Source organism: Muscardinus avellanarius, assembly GCF_963383645.1.
Source record: "Muscardinus avellanarius genome assembly, chromosome: 12".
Taxonomy (NCBI): Eukaryota; Metazoa; Chordata; class Mammalia; order Rodentia; family Gliridae; genus Muscardinus; species Muscardinus avellanarius.
Genome location: NC_137798.1, coordinates 67,711,888 through 67,726,788, shown reverse-complemented (window position 1 = coordinate 67,726,788; position 14,901 = coordinate 67,711,888). Strand labels below are relative to the sequence as shown.

Genomic DNA, 14,901 nt, shown 5'->3' with positions numbered 1-14,901 from the left:
ATTAGGTATGCCTGATGTTTTATTTTCTTGTTAGAGAAATGCATTCTTTTTAACTTAAGAAAAAACAAAAGACAAAAATCAAGCATATTTTCCATATACGAAATGGATCAACTGCTGATGGCACCTTAGAAGATTAGTTTTTGAACCTCAAAACCATGACAAAAATCACCTCTTCATTTTGGGGGTAAATTTCAAAACCTATATTCTCTTGCCTATATTAAGAAAATTTGGTATTTCAATAAGCCAAAAGTGTTGGTGCATCCTTACAATGAAACTGAAGAAGGATTCTGATTTAAAGACCTTTCAAAATCTGATTGATGAATCAAGCTTTGAACCTGCTTCTCCTCAGCAGGCATTTGTGAACTCTCTACTTGTGGGGTAGGCACCGGGAATGCCATTACTTCAAAATGAGTAATCAGTAGTAGGCACAGTAATTCAGTAATAGTAACACAGATCACCTGACTCATTGTTTAAGGAGTGAAAAAAAAGTAAAAGAATGTAAAGGTGCTCATTATTTGTAATACTTTCCATTCATATTCCTGCTTATAAACATGTTTGTTGAGTGTATGAGGTTATTGAATTATTAAATAACTTTCATTCATTGAGGACTTGCAGTGTGGCAGGCAATACTGGAGACTGGAGTAGAGCAGTTAACAAAACGGAAGTTCCCTGTTTTCAGGAACAAAGAAATCTAGGTATGAATGAAATTCAGGATAGTGTCAGAGTTCAGGGAAAAATCTTTGACTCTTTCTACCCCTTATTTTATAAAGGTATTCATTGAATATATGTAGAAGGAAGCAAAAAGAAAACCCAAGGTAGCCTCGAAGGGAATCAGGAGTACAAAATGTGGTGTGCATGTTTTCAGGAGATAGAGTGAAGTGAGCCTGCTGACTTTGACTTTGAGAGTGAGGAACACCCTGGGAGAGTCTAAAGCTTTCTCCAGCTCTTACTTAGGTCAGCTACTGCTGACCCAGGAGGCACGGGGCTTCAGTCTGGTTCACTCCAATGTTCCTTGCTGGGCCGTTCTCCAAGGAGGATTCTCTGGGAAGGGCCAGCTGCTGAGTGTGAGACTACCCCTCACCCTCACTCCACTCATGCAGCTGTCCAGCTTTTCAGGGTCCAGGAGGAAGTAGTACTGTCACCCAAGGGGCCACAGAGTATCATGGTAAAGACTTTTAGAATCCAGCGTCTGGGGTTTGTAGCCAGGCCACTTACTAGTTGTGTAACCTAAGATAAACTACTTGAACCCTTGTGCCTCTCTTTGCTGTGATTACAGAAGAATAACAAGGCCTATCACATATAATAGTTATAGTTAATAAGAAAATACATGTGTGAGAGAGATTACTTTGCTAGATGTGAACTTTTAATTTGTTTTTATGGTATAGGGGGATTGAACCCAAGGGCATTCCACCTCTGAGCTATACCCTCAGCCCTATTTTTGTTGTTGTTGTTGTTGTTGTTGTTCTTAATTTTGACACAGGCTCTCTATAGGTTGCTAAGGACTTCACTAAGTTACTAAGGCTGGCCTCAAACCTGAGGTCCTCCTGTCTCAGCCTCCTAAGTACTGGGATTACAGATGTGTCCATTTGCTTTATGTAAACTTTTTATAACTTTTCCAATAAGTCTTTATGGTAAAAATGATAATAAAAATAAAACAAATTTAATTTAGTAAACTCCATACAATTTAATATTTTTTTAAATATATAATTTATCTCGCTTAAAAAAAAAACCTGAATAATGTAAGTAAGTACTTGGTCAAATCTAAGCATTATTGTTTCCAGGTGGGCTTCAATTCAGATGGCTTGGGTCGGGGAAGAGGTGTTCTAGCCCTCTCTTCCCAATCTGCCTCTGCAGCTGCCCTGCTTTTACTGGGGCTCAGGAATTCCTGGGGTCCTGCTGCACAGGGAGGGGTGTGAATGGGGGCTGCTTCAGAATCTAGGGCTGGTGTCTGAAGTCTGGAAGGCTTGTGGTTACTCCTTAGTGTTTTTTTTTTTTTTTAGGTAACTGTGTCCAACTGATTACTATTTATGTGTGTCATATTTAATTGTCTGAATGTCTCTGACACTGTGTGCCCTTCCAGAGAGCAATAGCCAGTTATTCCCACCTCGCAGAGAGTGCTTTGGCAGTATCTTTCTTTTATGGAGCTAAAAATCACAAATGGCAGCCTTCTGTGGCTTCCCCAGGCCATCAGGACGCTAACTAAATATCCAGGCTACATAGAAAATAAGGAGCAAGGATGAAGAGAAGCAACTTTTGCCCTGTAAAGATTTTTCCACTGGGCATTACTGGCTCCGGCAAATAAATGTATAGATACTGTTCTACACACTCCAGAAAAGTCAGGATCAATCTTGGTGTTCATACGTTTACCCAAACAGCAAAGATGTGTCTACTATTGTCTCATTCCTCTCTCTAGGCAGGAAGAAGAGAGGACAAGGAATCAGTGGCAACCCTGAGAATTCTGTCTAATGTCCCAAACCTTCATTCTTTTAAATAGACTTTTATTGGTGCATTATAATTTTACATTACAATATAATTCAATGTGATAAAAACTTAGATACACACAACACTTGATGGAATTCCTCTGCCTCTCACCTTGCTCTGCCCCTCCCCATTCATGTGACTGATATTGTTGGTGAGCCCTTCACATATGTGTATAACATTCTTTGAAGTTTCCTTCAACAAGCATTCTTTTCCCCTTTCCCCACCCCCCCATTTCCTTGTCTCCTTCCACTATTGTACTGGTCTCTCTATTTATATGAAGCTCCTTTTGTTTCCTCTTTTTTTTCTCCAGCTTTCACATGTGAGAGAAAACATATGGCCCTTGACTTTCTGAGTCTGACTGATCTCATTTAGCATAATGTTCCCTGGTTCCATCCATTTTCCTGCAAATGACATAATTTTGTACTTCTTTCTGGCTGAGTAAAAGTCCATTGTGTATATAGACCACATTTTCCTTATCCATTCATCTGTTGGCGGATACTTAGGTTGGTTCCATAATTTGGCTGTTGTGAATTGTGTCACAATAAACATGGATACACATACATCACTATAGTATTTTGACTTTCTTTCTTTTTCCTGGTTCTTTTGCTTTTCTTAGTGGCAAAATACAATAACCCAGTTCTGCCTCATTTGTCCCCCGATGTGAACTGGGAGGCTAGACTCTCTTTACAAGTGCCATTCTAGTATTTCAAGTTTTTGTTCTCAGCTTAATATTAGCAATCAAAACACCTTTGTTTGTTCTTGGTTGTGGGGGTGAGAGTGGGCAGCTCTTGGTCACGTGAGCTAAAAAAACATTTTTGGAATTTTCCATGGGAATATTTCAGCTTTAAATCACTAAATACCCTGGACTTGATAAGCACCCAGTAACTATAAGTATTTTCTAGCCATTATATAGAAATTCTAAGACCTAAGGCTCTAAACTCAAAGGGCCATACATTCTTAGTCTTCAGGAATATCAAATCTTTCATTATGGTTTCTAAAAGTTGAGAGCTTCAAATAACAGTGCATGAAAACATAACAAAGATAGGAATATTCTATTTTTACATATCAGTAGTATTGTCAAACTTAGCCAACAAAAATACAGAACTCACCATGACTGATGGCACATACAAGTAATCCCAGTACTTGGAAGGTTGAGACAGGAGGATTAATTACAGGCTTGAGGCCAGCCCCACCAACTCAGTGAGGCTCTCAGCAACTTAGACCCTATTTCAAACTACAAAATAAAATAGGGCTTGAAATGTAGCTCAGAGGTTAAAAAACAAGTCCCTATGTTTAATCCCCAGATCACAAAAGAAAAATCATAGACTTCTTAGTTAAAATTGGATTTGGATAAAAACAAATATTTTTAAGGTATCAATATGTTATATTCTAATTAATAATATATTTTTAAAGATGCCCCAAATATTGCATGGTTTCCTGCATTTCATTTGACCATCCTCCATTAGTAGTTTGAAATGAATTCTTTTTTCCACCAAAGGTGAAGGTTACTCTCAGTTTTATCACATCATGTCAAGGTTTGGTTTGTCTGAGACTACACAACTGCCTATTAGAAAAAGAAAGAAGGAAATAAAGGAAGGAAGGGAGGAAGGAAGGAAGGAAGGAGGCAAGCTCAGAAATGAGTTAGAAGAGGGACATAGCCAGCCATTTACATTTGTCTCCCTGTGATAGTTCATACAAAGTGAATTCCTTTACAACAAAAGGCGACAAAAGAGGAAAATAGTATCTGCATTCCCATGTTTGGATCTATCTTGTCCCAACAGGATTAATATCTTGAAGGCTCAGTACAGGCTCGGTTTACTTAGGAAGGATAACAAATATGTCAGCCCTTTGAAAGATTTCTAATTAAACTGCTGGAGCTTTGATGTCAGACTTCAAGATTAAGTATTGTATCTTTTGAAGAGATCCAATTTCACGTGCCACTAGAGAGGGAAACATAGGTTGGCTGTTATAGACAGTTATTGAATTTAGAGAATATTTATTTTAAAATGCAATTATTGCCACTTGATAAGCTGAATTTAGTGTATCAATTTCAAGATAGAAAATGTGGTCTGACCTAGAAGGAGGATTACTACCTCCCTGACCTTTCTGTTAACAGTGATAGTTTTTAGTATTACTTTCTGATATAAAAGTAATGACTTTTTGTTACTCCTGGAAGCTGCTGAACTTTCTAAGGTGATAAAAGTGGTCTCAAGTAGGAGGTATTTGATGAGTTCAAGGGGAGGGAACCAACATATTTTGAGTGCCTATTATGGGCAGAAATTGTGTGTTTCAGGTGTATTTCTACTCTAACCAACAACTTGGAGAGGATGACAGAGGTAATTTAGTTTGAGTCATAAAATTGGCTGATTCTGAAAGTGCTTTATCTAATGTAAGTCCCTTTCAAAATTTCCTTACAGCCTTTGCCTGCAGTTACTTTGTTTTTCAGGAACCTGAGCCAAAAATATCACCCTTACTCAAATTACTTCTATCGAAATATATAGGTTGTATTTTCCATATAGCAAGCATTTTCTATTTCTCTTGATTTAGATTATAATCAGTTCTTCTTAGTATTTCCCAAATGCCTTTCAAATAAAGTCACATTTATTTGGAACTATCCACCTAATCTAACAAATACTATATATGTATTTTCATATTTAAAATCTCCAGAATATTAGAATTTGAAAAGTCTAGCTTTCAAGCCAAGTGAGAATATCACATGGACAACATTCTTACTTTCATGTGAATATTTCAGAGGTGGGAGTTCATGTGTTTTTGAGGTAATTAATTTAATTTTTAGATAGCAGTTGAAGTGAGGTCTATTTAGTAAGCTGGTCTATTTATACTTGCCTCCCAGAAACTTTTACTCACAGATTCTAGTTCTGCCTCTGGTGCCACACAAAAAGATTTCATCTTTGCCTCCACCTAATCCAGGTGTCATGTTGGAAATATCCAAATGGCAGTATTTTTATAGCTTTGAATTTTTACTCTCTGATTCCTAAGGAGAGTACTATATTTAAAAATGCTTCAGAATCATATTTATATAGAAAAGAGGGAAATATATGAAAATAGGATTGCATTACAGAAAGATTTAAGGGATATATATTTTATTACACATATGTATATGCATATACACGTATACATATATTTTCTTATATATATGTTTCCTTACATATATATTTTCTTATATTTCCTTATTATATATAAAGAAATATATATGTACAAACATATGTATTTATACAATTTATATTTATATAAAATATATAAACATATATATTTATACATTTTCTCATAAATGGTAACATAAGATAAAAGCAAAGTATCTCTATTTGTCTCAACAACATTGCCCCCCCTTTGATATGTAAGGGAGTAGAATAAAGTAAGTAAATAGTCAATGTTTCTATGTGGGTTTTACATATGCTGAATCTATCAAATGGCATTTGAATATATATATATATATATATATATATATATATATATATATATATTTTTTTTTTTTTTTTGCCTTGAAGAGGAGCATCTGTGTTCCTGGGTTTTCTTTGCAAAACACAAAACATTTAGTAGAGTATCACACCATTTTAAATGTGCCTGCTTTTGTAATCCTGGCTTGACTCTCTCTCACATTCCCCAGATCATCTTCCGCAAGATCAGTGATGTGAAGAAGGAGGAGGAGGAGCGCCTCAGACAGAAGAACGAGGTCACCCTCAGCATCCCTGTGGACCACCCAGTCAGAAAGCTCTTCCAGAAGTTCAAACAGCAGAAGGAGCTGCGGAATCAGGGCTCCACACAGAGTGACCCTGAGAGGAACCAGCTGCAGGTAGAAAGCCGCTCCTTACAAAACGGGGCCTCCATCACGGGCACCAGCGTGGTGACAGTGTCACAGATCACCCCCATTCAGACCTCTCTGGCCTACGTGAAGACCAGTGAATCCCTCAAGCAGAACAACCGCGATGCCATGGAACTCAAGCCCAATGGTGGTGCTGACCCCAAATGTCTCAAAGTCAACAGCCCCATAAGAATAAAAAATGGAAACGGGAAAGGGTGGTTGCGACTCAAGAACAATATGGGAGCCCATGAGGAGAAAAAGGAAGACTGGAACAACGTCACAAAAGCTGAGTCCATGGGGCTCTTGTCAGAGGACCCCAAGGGCAGCGACTCAGAGAACAGCGTGACCAAAAACCCACTAAGGAAAACAGATTCTTGTGACAGTGGAATTACAAAAAGTGACCTTCGTTTGGATAAGGCTGGCGAGGCCCGAAGTCCGCTAGAGCACAGTCCCATTCAGGCTGATGCCAAGCACCCCTTCTACCCCATCCCCGAGCAGGCCTTACAGACCACGCTGCAGGAGGTCAAGCATGAGCTCAAGGAGGACATCCAGCTGCTCAGCTGCAGGATGACTGCCCTGGAAAAGCAGGTGGCAGAAATACTCAAAATACTTTCTGAAAAAAGCGTGCCCCAGACCTCTTCTCCCAAACCCCATGCGCCGCTCCAGGTACCTCCCGCAATACCGTGTCAGGATATTTTTAGTGTTTCCAGGCCTGAGTCACCAGAATCTGACAAAGATGAAATCCACTTTTAATATATATATATATATATATATATATATATATATATATACATATATATTTGTTAAGATATGAAAACAGTATATACATCTATATACATATGTGTGTATATACAGTATATACATATATATATATTTTCACTTGCTTTCAATATGATGAACACAATATGGATTTTGATATGTAGATATTGCATGTCCAGCTGGATTCTGGCCTGCCAAAGAAGATGATTATAACAAATCTAGATATTGCTTGTATATTATGCAGTTGACTGCATGCACACTTTACATTTACATTTATTTATAATCTCTATAATTTTAAAAAGGATAATTTTTGTTAACTAGGGCAATGTAATATTTGAAGAATCAGGGTCCAACCTGCCAATGTTGCCATGACAAATCTGATCTCAGGCTGAATATATCGAGCTGTCATTTCTTCACTATTCTGTTAAGTTAAAATTATAGATTAATGCCAAGGAAGTACCATTTTATAATCTCGTTCCATAGGATATTTTTCTGTAACTTAGTGTTAGGTTAATTTCCTCTCCACTTAAATGGCTGTTTTGTTGCCTATGTCAGATAGCAGTGTGGGTATTGAGAACTTATTGCTATGGGTTTTGTGCATGAATTGCATTTTCACTCAACTATACCTCTCCTTTTTTTAACATACTTAGGTAGTAATCATTAGTTCTTATGTAAGGAAATCCCTACTGCCTCCGTCTTGGAGAACAGCCACCATCTTGTAAGGTGACATTATCAACACCATAAATACTCAACTATTAATATAGTGTATATTATTATGAAAATACTGCACCACAGGGTATAAGAGCCTTTTAACAATTTGTGTTAGAGAGATGCTAACTTTTCCAAAGGTGATGAATGTTCTACACTTATATTTCCAACACTTGTTCAAGGGTGAAGCTGAAAGGTTCCTTGCAAAGAGGCATACATAAAATAAAATTAAAGCAGTCATATCAAATTTTAACATTATGATACAAAGTTCTGAAGAGAATGTAAATGGATAGACATATTATTGCAGTATATTTCTAACTTAGAATGAGGCACGGGTATAGAATTTTTGACACATGATTCTTCCTTATTTATAGAGATAACACATAATATATGGAAACCAACCAACCAACCAACCAACCAAGAAATGGATGTTAAGTTGTTCAACTCAGATAAATTCTTTGCTATGATTTTATTCTGGTTACAAATTTCTAAACCTTTTTTTCACGTAGTTCTACTGCTGGATAACTGCTGAGTGGATACAGTAGACTACCGTGGCTTGGGCAGATCCACGTATAAAAGGGGATAAACTAAGACTGAATCTCATAATCTCTTTGGTCACAAATCTCTTTCTTAGAAAGTGCCTACTGTAAACCCAGAAAGAAGTCACAAAGAGGTATGTGGTCTCTAGGTAGTCCCTTCAATGATATGCATTAAGAACAAACTACACATTCACTTGCAAGAACCCAAGATAATTTCTTTATTTTATGAAGTTGTTCAGAGAAGCATACTTTTCATTGTGCAGGGATGACATTTAATATTTGAAGCAGGAAGTTAGTGTTTGTATCATGTTGAAAATATGTACTAGTAATTTGTATAGTATGGGATCATCTGTACATGTATTGTAACATATAAAAGATGATGGCAAATTCAAAGGAAATGTTTTGGTCCATTATACCCAGATTTATGAGCTTTTCTAGATATTTCCCAATATCCCCAACTAAACCCAGAACTGAAAAGACATGTTATCATAATCAGACAAGAAAGTGAAAACCAGGAATTTATTTTTTAAAAGTTACTATTTTGAATTTTTATTTGAACTTCTTTACATGCACCCAAGATATGCCTGTTTAGGGATCTTCAAAATGTATGTGTTTCACTCTGTACAAATCACTTTCATTGCCCATAATGGAAATTTTCAGGGGAGCATTTCTCTGTGCTATGCTACAATATCTATCTACCATAGGCACAAAAATGAAGTAATTATGGTGTAAAAGGTAATTATGGATTCAGCCTTGAAATTGAAATTCCTTTGCTTTCATAGTGAGGCCGGTACCTTTTCCCTGACCTATGACATTTACTGAATTTCAGAATATTTTTCAAAGTTGTTGAATCAAGTTTGACTAAAGCTTTTAACAGTGAATGAATGGTAAACATTGACTTGAGTACAGAAATTATCTAACTTCAGCCATGTGCTTCAAAATTAACAGTTGGTGTGAAGCTGGAAGAGAATAACTATAACATAGCAGGCTGGTTTGAAGTTGCAATACATGCCTTTGCATATTATGGGTGCTAATATTTGATGTGTTCTGACATTGACTCAGATTTACCTGATTGACTTACAATATTAGCCATAATGTGCTCCCTATCTAAACATGTGTTCATATATATGGGAGAGAGACACATTGGTTTCAAACTACTCCAGGCTGTCAGTCGAGGGAAAGTGTTGGTTGTTCATTTATGGTGCAGTCACCGCAGCATTCTTTTCCAGACCCCTCTGCCCTCCGTGTGCATGACATGATGTGGTGCTGAATGCACTCTGCTGTTTCAGCAGCAATGCACGTGTTCAGCAAACATTGTATATAGAGTAGTTTTCTAGGTTCCCAGATTTTACAAATCTTCACAGTAGACTTTACTCAGATTTGAAGGGTGACCACATCCATGCAACAATGATACAATCGTGTTCTGTGTTGCCTCCTCCAGCACACAGACAGGTGATGTTCTCTGGGGACCAGATGACTGCATGTTTTATTCCTACACTGTATAGATGCTCTTGGTGCATCCAGAATAAAATTTTTACTATTATAATTCTGAATAATGTACTAATAGGAGTAAATGGTTATGTATTTAAAACCCAAACATTTTCCAAAGCAACTTGCACATCTTCAATACTTTTCTATTTTACTATAAATATCTAAGATCAGATGCTGTATCCTGGACAGGAGGTAGTTGTGACATAGTAGCAAAAGTGAAATAAATATAGAAATGTGACCTGTGTATCATAATGGCAAGTTTTATCAGTTTGTATCAGGATAGTGTTCCACTAAAAGTGACTCAACAGATGGAAGAGCTTAAAATAAAAGGCAAATAGAAACATGAAAGGTAAACAATAATACCAAAGCTCTTAGAGTCCCACATTGACATGAATGGTATTTAAATGGTTCAGGCAAAGTGATTGAATACAGATTCCTACTTCATTGTTAAGATGGAAAATGTTTATTATGACACTGGTTTCATGTTACATTGAGTATAGGAAGATAAATGTCCAAAGTATGAAGGGAGAAAACAACACCCAACTTAGCATAAATCAGAGGACAGATAATTTGACAATCTGAGGTTATAAATTGTTCCTGCAACAAATATATACTCCTGGCAGTTCCCAGCATTTTAATAGGAATATTAATTATAATAACTAAAGTGGCATTTTAAAATTAACCTATTGGTATCCAAATGCAAATTACATGTTCTTTTAACTTTAAGGAGATTTTGTTCACCTGTGAGATCTGGTTCACTTGATGTTATAAATAACCAAATTATTTTTGAACACCTTTACTTTAAATTAGTCCGAAAAGTGACTGTGACTTTGAATTGTGCACTGGCTGAGACTTGTGAAATTATTTTTCCTATCCCTAATGCTATCTTGTACAATTTTTATATTTTAAGCTATTTTCTGTTTTCCAAAACTTTATGTATGTATTGAAAATTTTTATCTAGAATGTATGTATCATACATGGGTAATTCTAACTCTAAAATATGGATATTTTCTAATAATTATGTGAATGGGTTGTCCTTTAATATTACTCTATTAGATACGAGTATTTCTCTTGTGGTCTTTATGAGGGGAGGATGGAAATAATTGTTTTAAAGACCATCAGTATCTGTGCTTTATCTCAGATTTTGAATCTAACTTCGTCACATCCAGCAAGGTAATTCTGGACAAGATGACTGTTTTTAGTGAGCTCAGCATTTTAATTTCCCCACCAATTAATATTAAAACAAAGATTAGAACTGCTCTATTCTTATGTCAACATGCTGGTAGGTCAGTGGAAAATTATTTTTCTTACAAATGAAAAATATATTAAGACAAGTTTTTCCTCCCTCCTTCCCTTCCTCCCTTTCCTTCTCCCTTCTTACCTTCCTTCATTTTTCTTCCTTCCTTTCTTTCATGGAAGATTAGCCATGATATGTTCTCTTTCTTTTTAGATCTAGTTGAAATTTTTCTGACCAGAGGTTGTTGGAAAAATCATAGATTGTTAAATAATATAAGTTGCATGTGGACATAAGACTTGCAGCTGACTAATACAAGAGAAATTAGAAGCACGGATCAAATAAACACAAAGTGAAGGTCTTTTGAGGATAGGAAGAGAATCACAGGTACATTTTATAACTTTTCATATTCCATTTAATCATACAGCTCCACAGATATTTTCAACTTTGTGAGAAAAGTAAGCACTCAAACTATGGAGTACTTTATACTTCACTGTCTTATGCAAACATAATCACAATTTACTCATGATAGTCCATATGGACAGATGCTCTTACTACAAAATCCTTAACTATGAAAGAATATTTTCTGATGACCAGAAGATTTCTCAGTGTGTATCTTGAACTAAAAACTAATAATAATAGGTTATAAAAGGAAAACACTTGAATAGCATTGAAAAAACAATGTTAATCTGTCTTAAGTGATGACATTTTAATTTAGAAATTTTTGTGACTATTAATAGCAGAGATTCAAAGAATTTATTTATAACACACACATTTGATTTTTGATAGTAAGATTCATTTTGTTGATGTTTGTTCATTCTGCAAAGATAGCCTTGTATCCTAAGGGATACACTCAAACTATCACCACTACACAATAAAAACACATAGGAAAAAGGGAAAAATTTATGTACGGGGCGGGATATTTATGTTTAGATATATCATTGGATTTTGCTAATATCATCAAACTACAATTTTAAAATCTTATTACAATTCAAGAATTAGGCATATTTTGAAAACACATAATGCTCAAGTTAAAAAATGATTGGTCTTAACTGCTTTCTATTTTTGAGAAGTAGAGTTCAAGGGAACTTAAGGTATTAGTCAACACTGACCTTGACTTTTTACTATCTACACTAATTCTTCCTATTTATTTGCTAAATGATTGGTGACATTTATATTTATATCCACTGTGATAGGCCCATGACATTACAATTCAGTGGCATTACAGTTGCTTTACATATGTATTATACACATATGTAAATAAATATTTTAATCAAATTGTTCTCTGTGTATGCTTTGTGCTTATAACCTAAATGTTGTTAAAATCTTACATAACAAAAAAATCTTATGAGTATAGCATGATATCTATTATTTTTAAAAACTGATAAATTTCAATTTAACATTATAGAAAATATTCATCCTATGTTGGTCTAGGTAGGAAAACAGAAATGATATCCATGATAATATATAGTCAGACCAAAAGCAAGGATTCAAGTTTAAAAGAGGTTACTGGTACCAGGCTAGATGGACTTATGAGAGTCTAAATTAGGCTTTATATTTCTATATCTGGAAAAAGACTACAAAGAGGAACAGATGGCGGCTGCAATCTTGATGCATGTTGATTTAAACATGGCTATTGACATTTATCAATGCAATCAGATCAACTCTGGTGAGCTTGTATAACATTTTAAAATGATTTTACCCTCAGCTTACTGTAGTGCGATGTACCATTGTACAGATTGTTCTATATAAGTATGTACAGCCTTTTCAGTGAGAAAGATTAAGTCTAGATCTGAATCTGCTCTTTGTTGCAAAAATACCAAAAAAAAGACAGAGAATAACAATAACAGAAACATTTAAACAGAACCCAAATCATAACATCCAATTTTCTTTAGCTGTATTTTCCTTGCACATCACCAGGCAAAATGGAGGGACAAAATTATATGCGTTTTTTTCAAGTGTGAAGAGCCCTAAAATATTCAAACAATATGAATTGCTAAACTTAGATTCCAGTTTAAAATTAACCCAAATATATCTGTATTAGATATATATTTTTTAATACCTGCTTTTCTCAACTTTAAGCAAAAGAGCTCTTATGTGAGATGTTTCTAGTCCCAAGTAAATTGTAAAAAATTAAGTTTTAACAATAAAGTCACAGAACCACCCTTATTCAAAGAAACATATGTTTAGGTTTTCCATACCTTTCTCTTGTGAAATTCAGATCTTCAGTAAAATGTCCTCAATCTTATTTATTTTCAAAGAATCATCAACCACAAAGAGAATAGTAATTATGGTTTGTATTCTTTCTTTGGGACATTCACCAATCACTAAAGCTAAAGCTATTAAAGCTCCTATTAAATTTTTCCAATTTTACAGGTTCTCTCATCTCACAGACTTCACTCAACTTTTCTTATTTAGAATATTTTAGTGGCTTTAATTTCTATACTTGTTAATTTTTTTCTTAAAGCACTTAAATGAAAAGATGGAAGGAAAACTCTGCCCCTAGGTCTCTGCGCCTAGGTCTATTTCTATCTTGGAAATAATGAATAGGATCATTTTTGGAATTCTTCATTTTGTTTTTATTGTCAAAAAATTAAATATATAAGTCCTATAATTTTGAAAATACATGATATTTCAAATACATGAAATTATAGTAATCAGTTTGGATCCATAAAGTATGTGAGAATTAGTGTTGATAAAAAAACAGCATTCTTTAACAAAGTAATTAATTGAATGATGATGTCTAATTGCATCCAGTGAATCAGTTTGTTCAACAGAGCTCATGCTAATTATTATTAGTAGCTTTAATCTTCAAAGCATCTTATGTAACATAGCTGGTTCTCAGCCATCTGCTGAGGGCAAGAATATCTCTTACTCAAGCCCAATGGCTATTGAAACAGTATGGATTTCACACTATTACTATTATTGACTTCTTAAAGCACCTGGGAACACACACATGCACACACTCACAGCCTCTCTCTCTACACAGAAGAAGTTAACAAATTTCATTCTTTATGGACTATTTAAATTTATTAAACTGTATGATGGGGCTTGGAATTTTTCGAAAAATCAGGTGAACAGCAAATAGGTATCTATATGTGTTGACATACTTGTTTACATGGTGCTAGAATTTGTAGTTGGTTCTAGATTCCAGTTAAAATTCTAAGACATGTTACATAGGGAAGAGGGACGTAACTAGAATTTTTAATGCCTAGGATGTGTCAGATGTTGTAAGAGTACCAGCCTATGATCTAACTCAAGATTTTCTGTCTCTTGACTTTTAAGATGAGAACAATCTGTCTACATGCATTTTGAGGGTCAGAACCATTGAGGATTTGAACTGGGAACCAGAAGGATGATACAGGCAAGGGATAAAAGAAGACTAGACTTTATCTGCTACTTTAACCTTAGGCTTAGAAGTAAAAAGGCTAGTTTAATTCATTCTTATTGAGTGTTCACTATGAAGAGCACTTAATATAGATGATCAGATTAAATTATGGCATTAACACTAAGAAGGCATAGTTAAGAAACTTCTCCAGGATAGCAAGAGTTAATTAGGTGGTGAAGTTGAGATTCTAACCGTCAGACAGACCTTGGAGAAAAAATTTTATTTTATAGAATATTGACAATTAAGGACTATCTAGTTCAACCATAAATTCCAATTCTTTCAATATTATACTTTTCAATTTTTTTTTAATTAAAAAATTCACTCTATGCTATAAATGCTTGATTTTTAAAATTATAAGTCAGATTATATTGGATAAATTAAAATCATGTCAATTTTAAGTAAAAAGTGCCCAGTTCCAGCAGTGGAGTTTCCCTTCATTTCTCCCAACAGTTGGAAGGCAGAAATAGAAGTAAACTGG

At 35.1% G+C, this 14,901-nt stretch overlaps 1 protein-coding gene across 1 annotated transcript in view; it reads left to right on the top strand.

Moving 5' to 3' along the window:
* Positions 1 to 7,057, top strand: part of KCNH5 (potassium voltage-gated channel subfamily H member 5) — a gene marked incomplete at both ends in the record, with an annotated part of 301,123 nt that extends 294,066 nt beyond the window's left edge. Inside the window, one exon of the mRNA XM_080708022.1 lies at positions 6,110 to 7,057. Coding sequence (XP_080564148.1) covers positions 6,110 to 7,057 — 948 coding nt within the window. The remainder of the gene's footprint in view (positions 1 to 6,109) is intronic.
* Between the last annotated feature and the right edge of the window lie 7,844 nt (positions 7,058 to 14,901).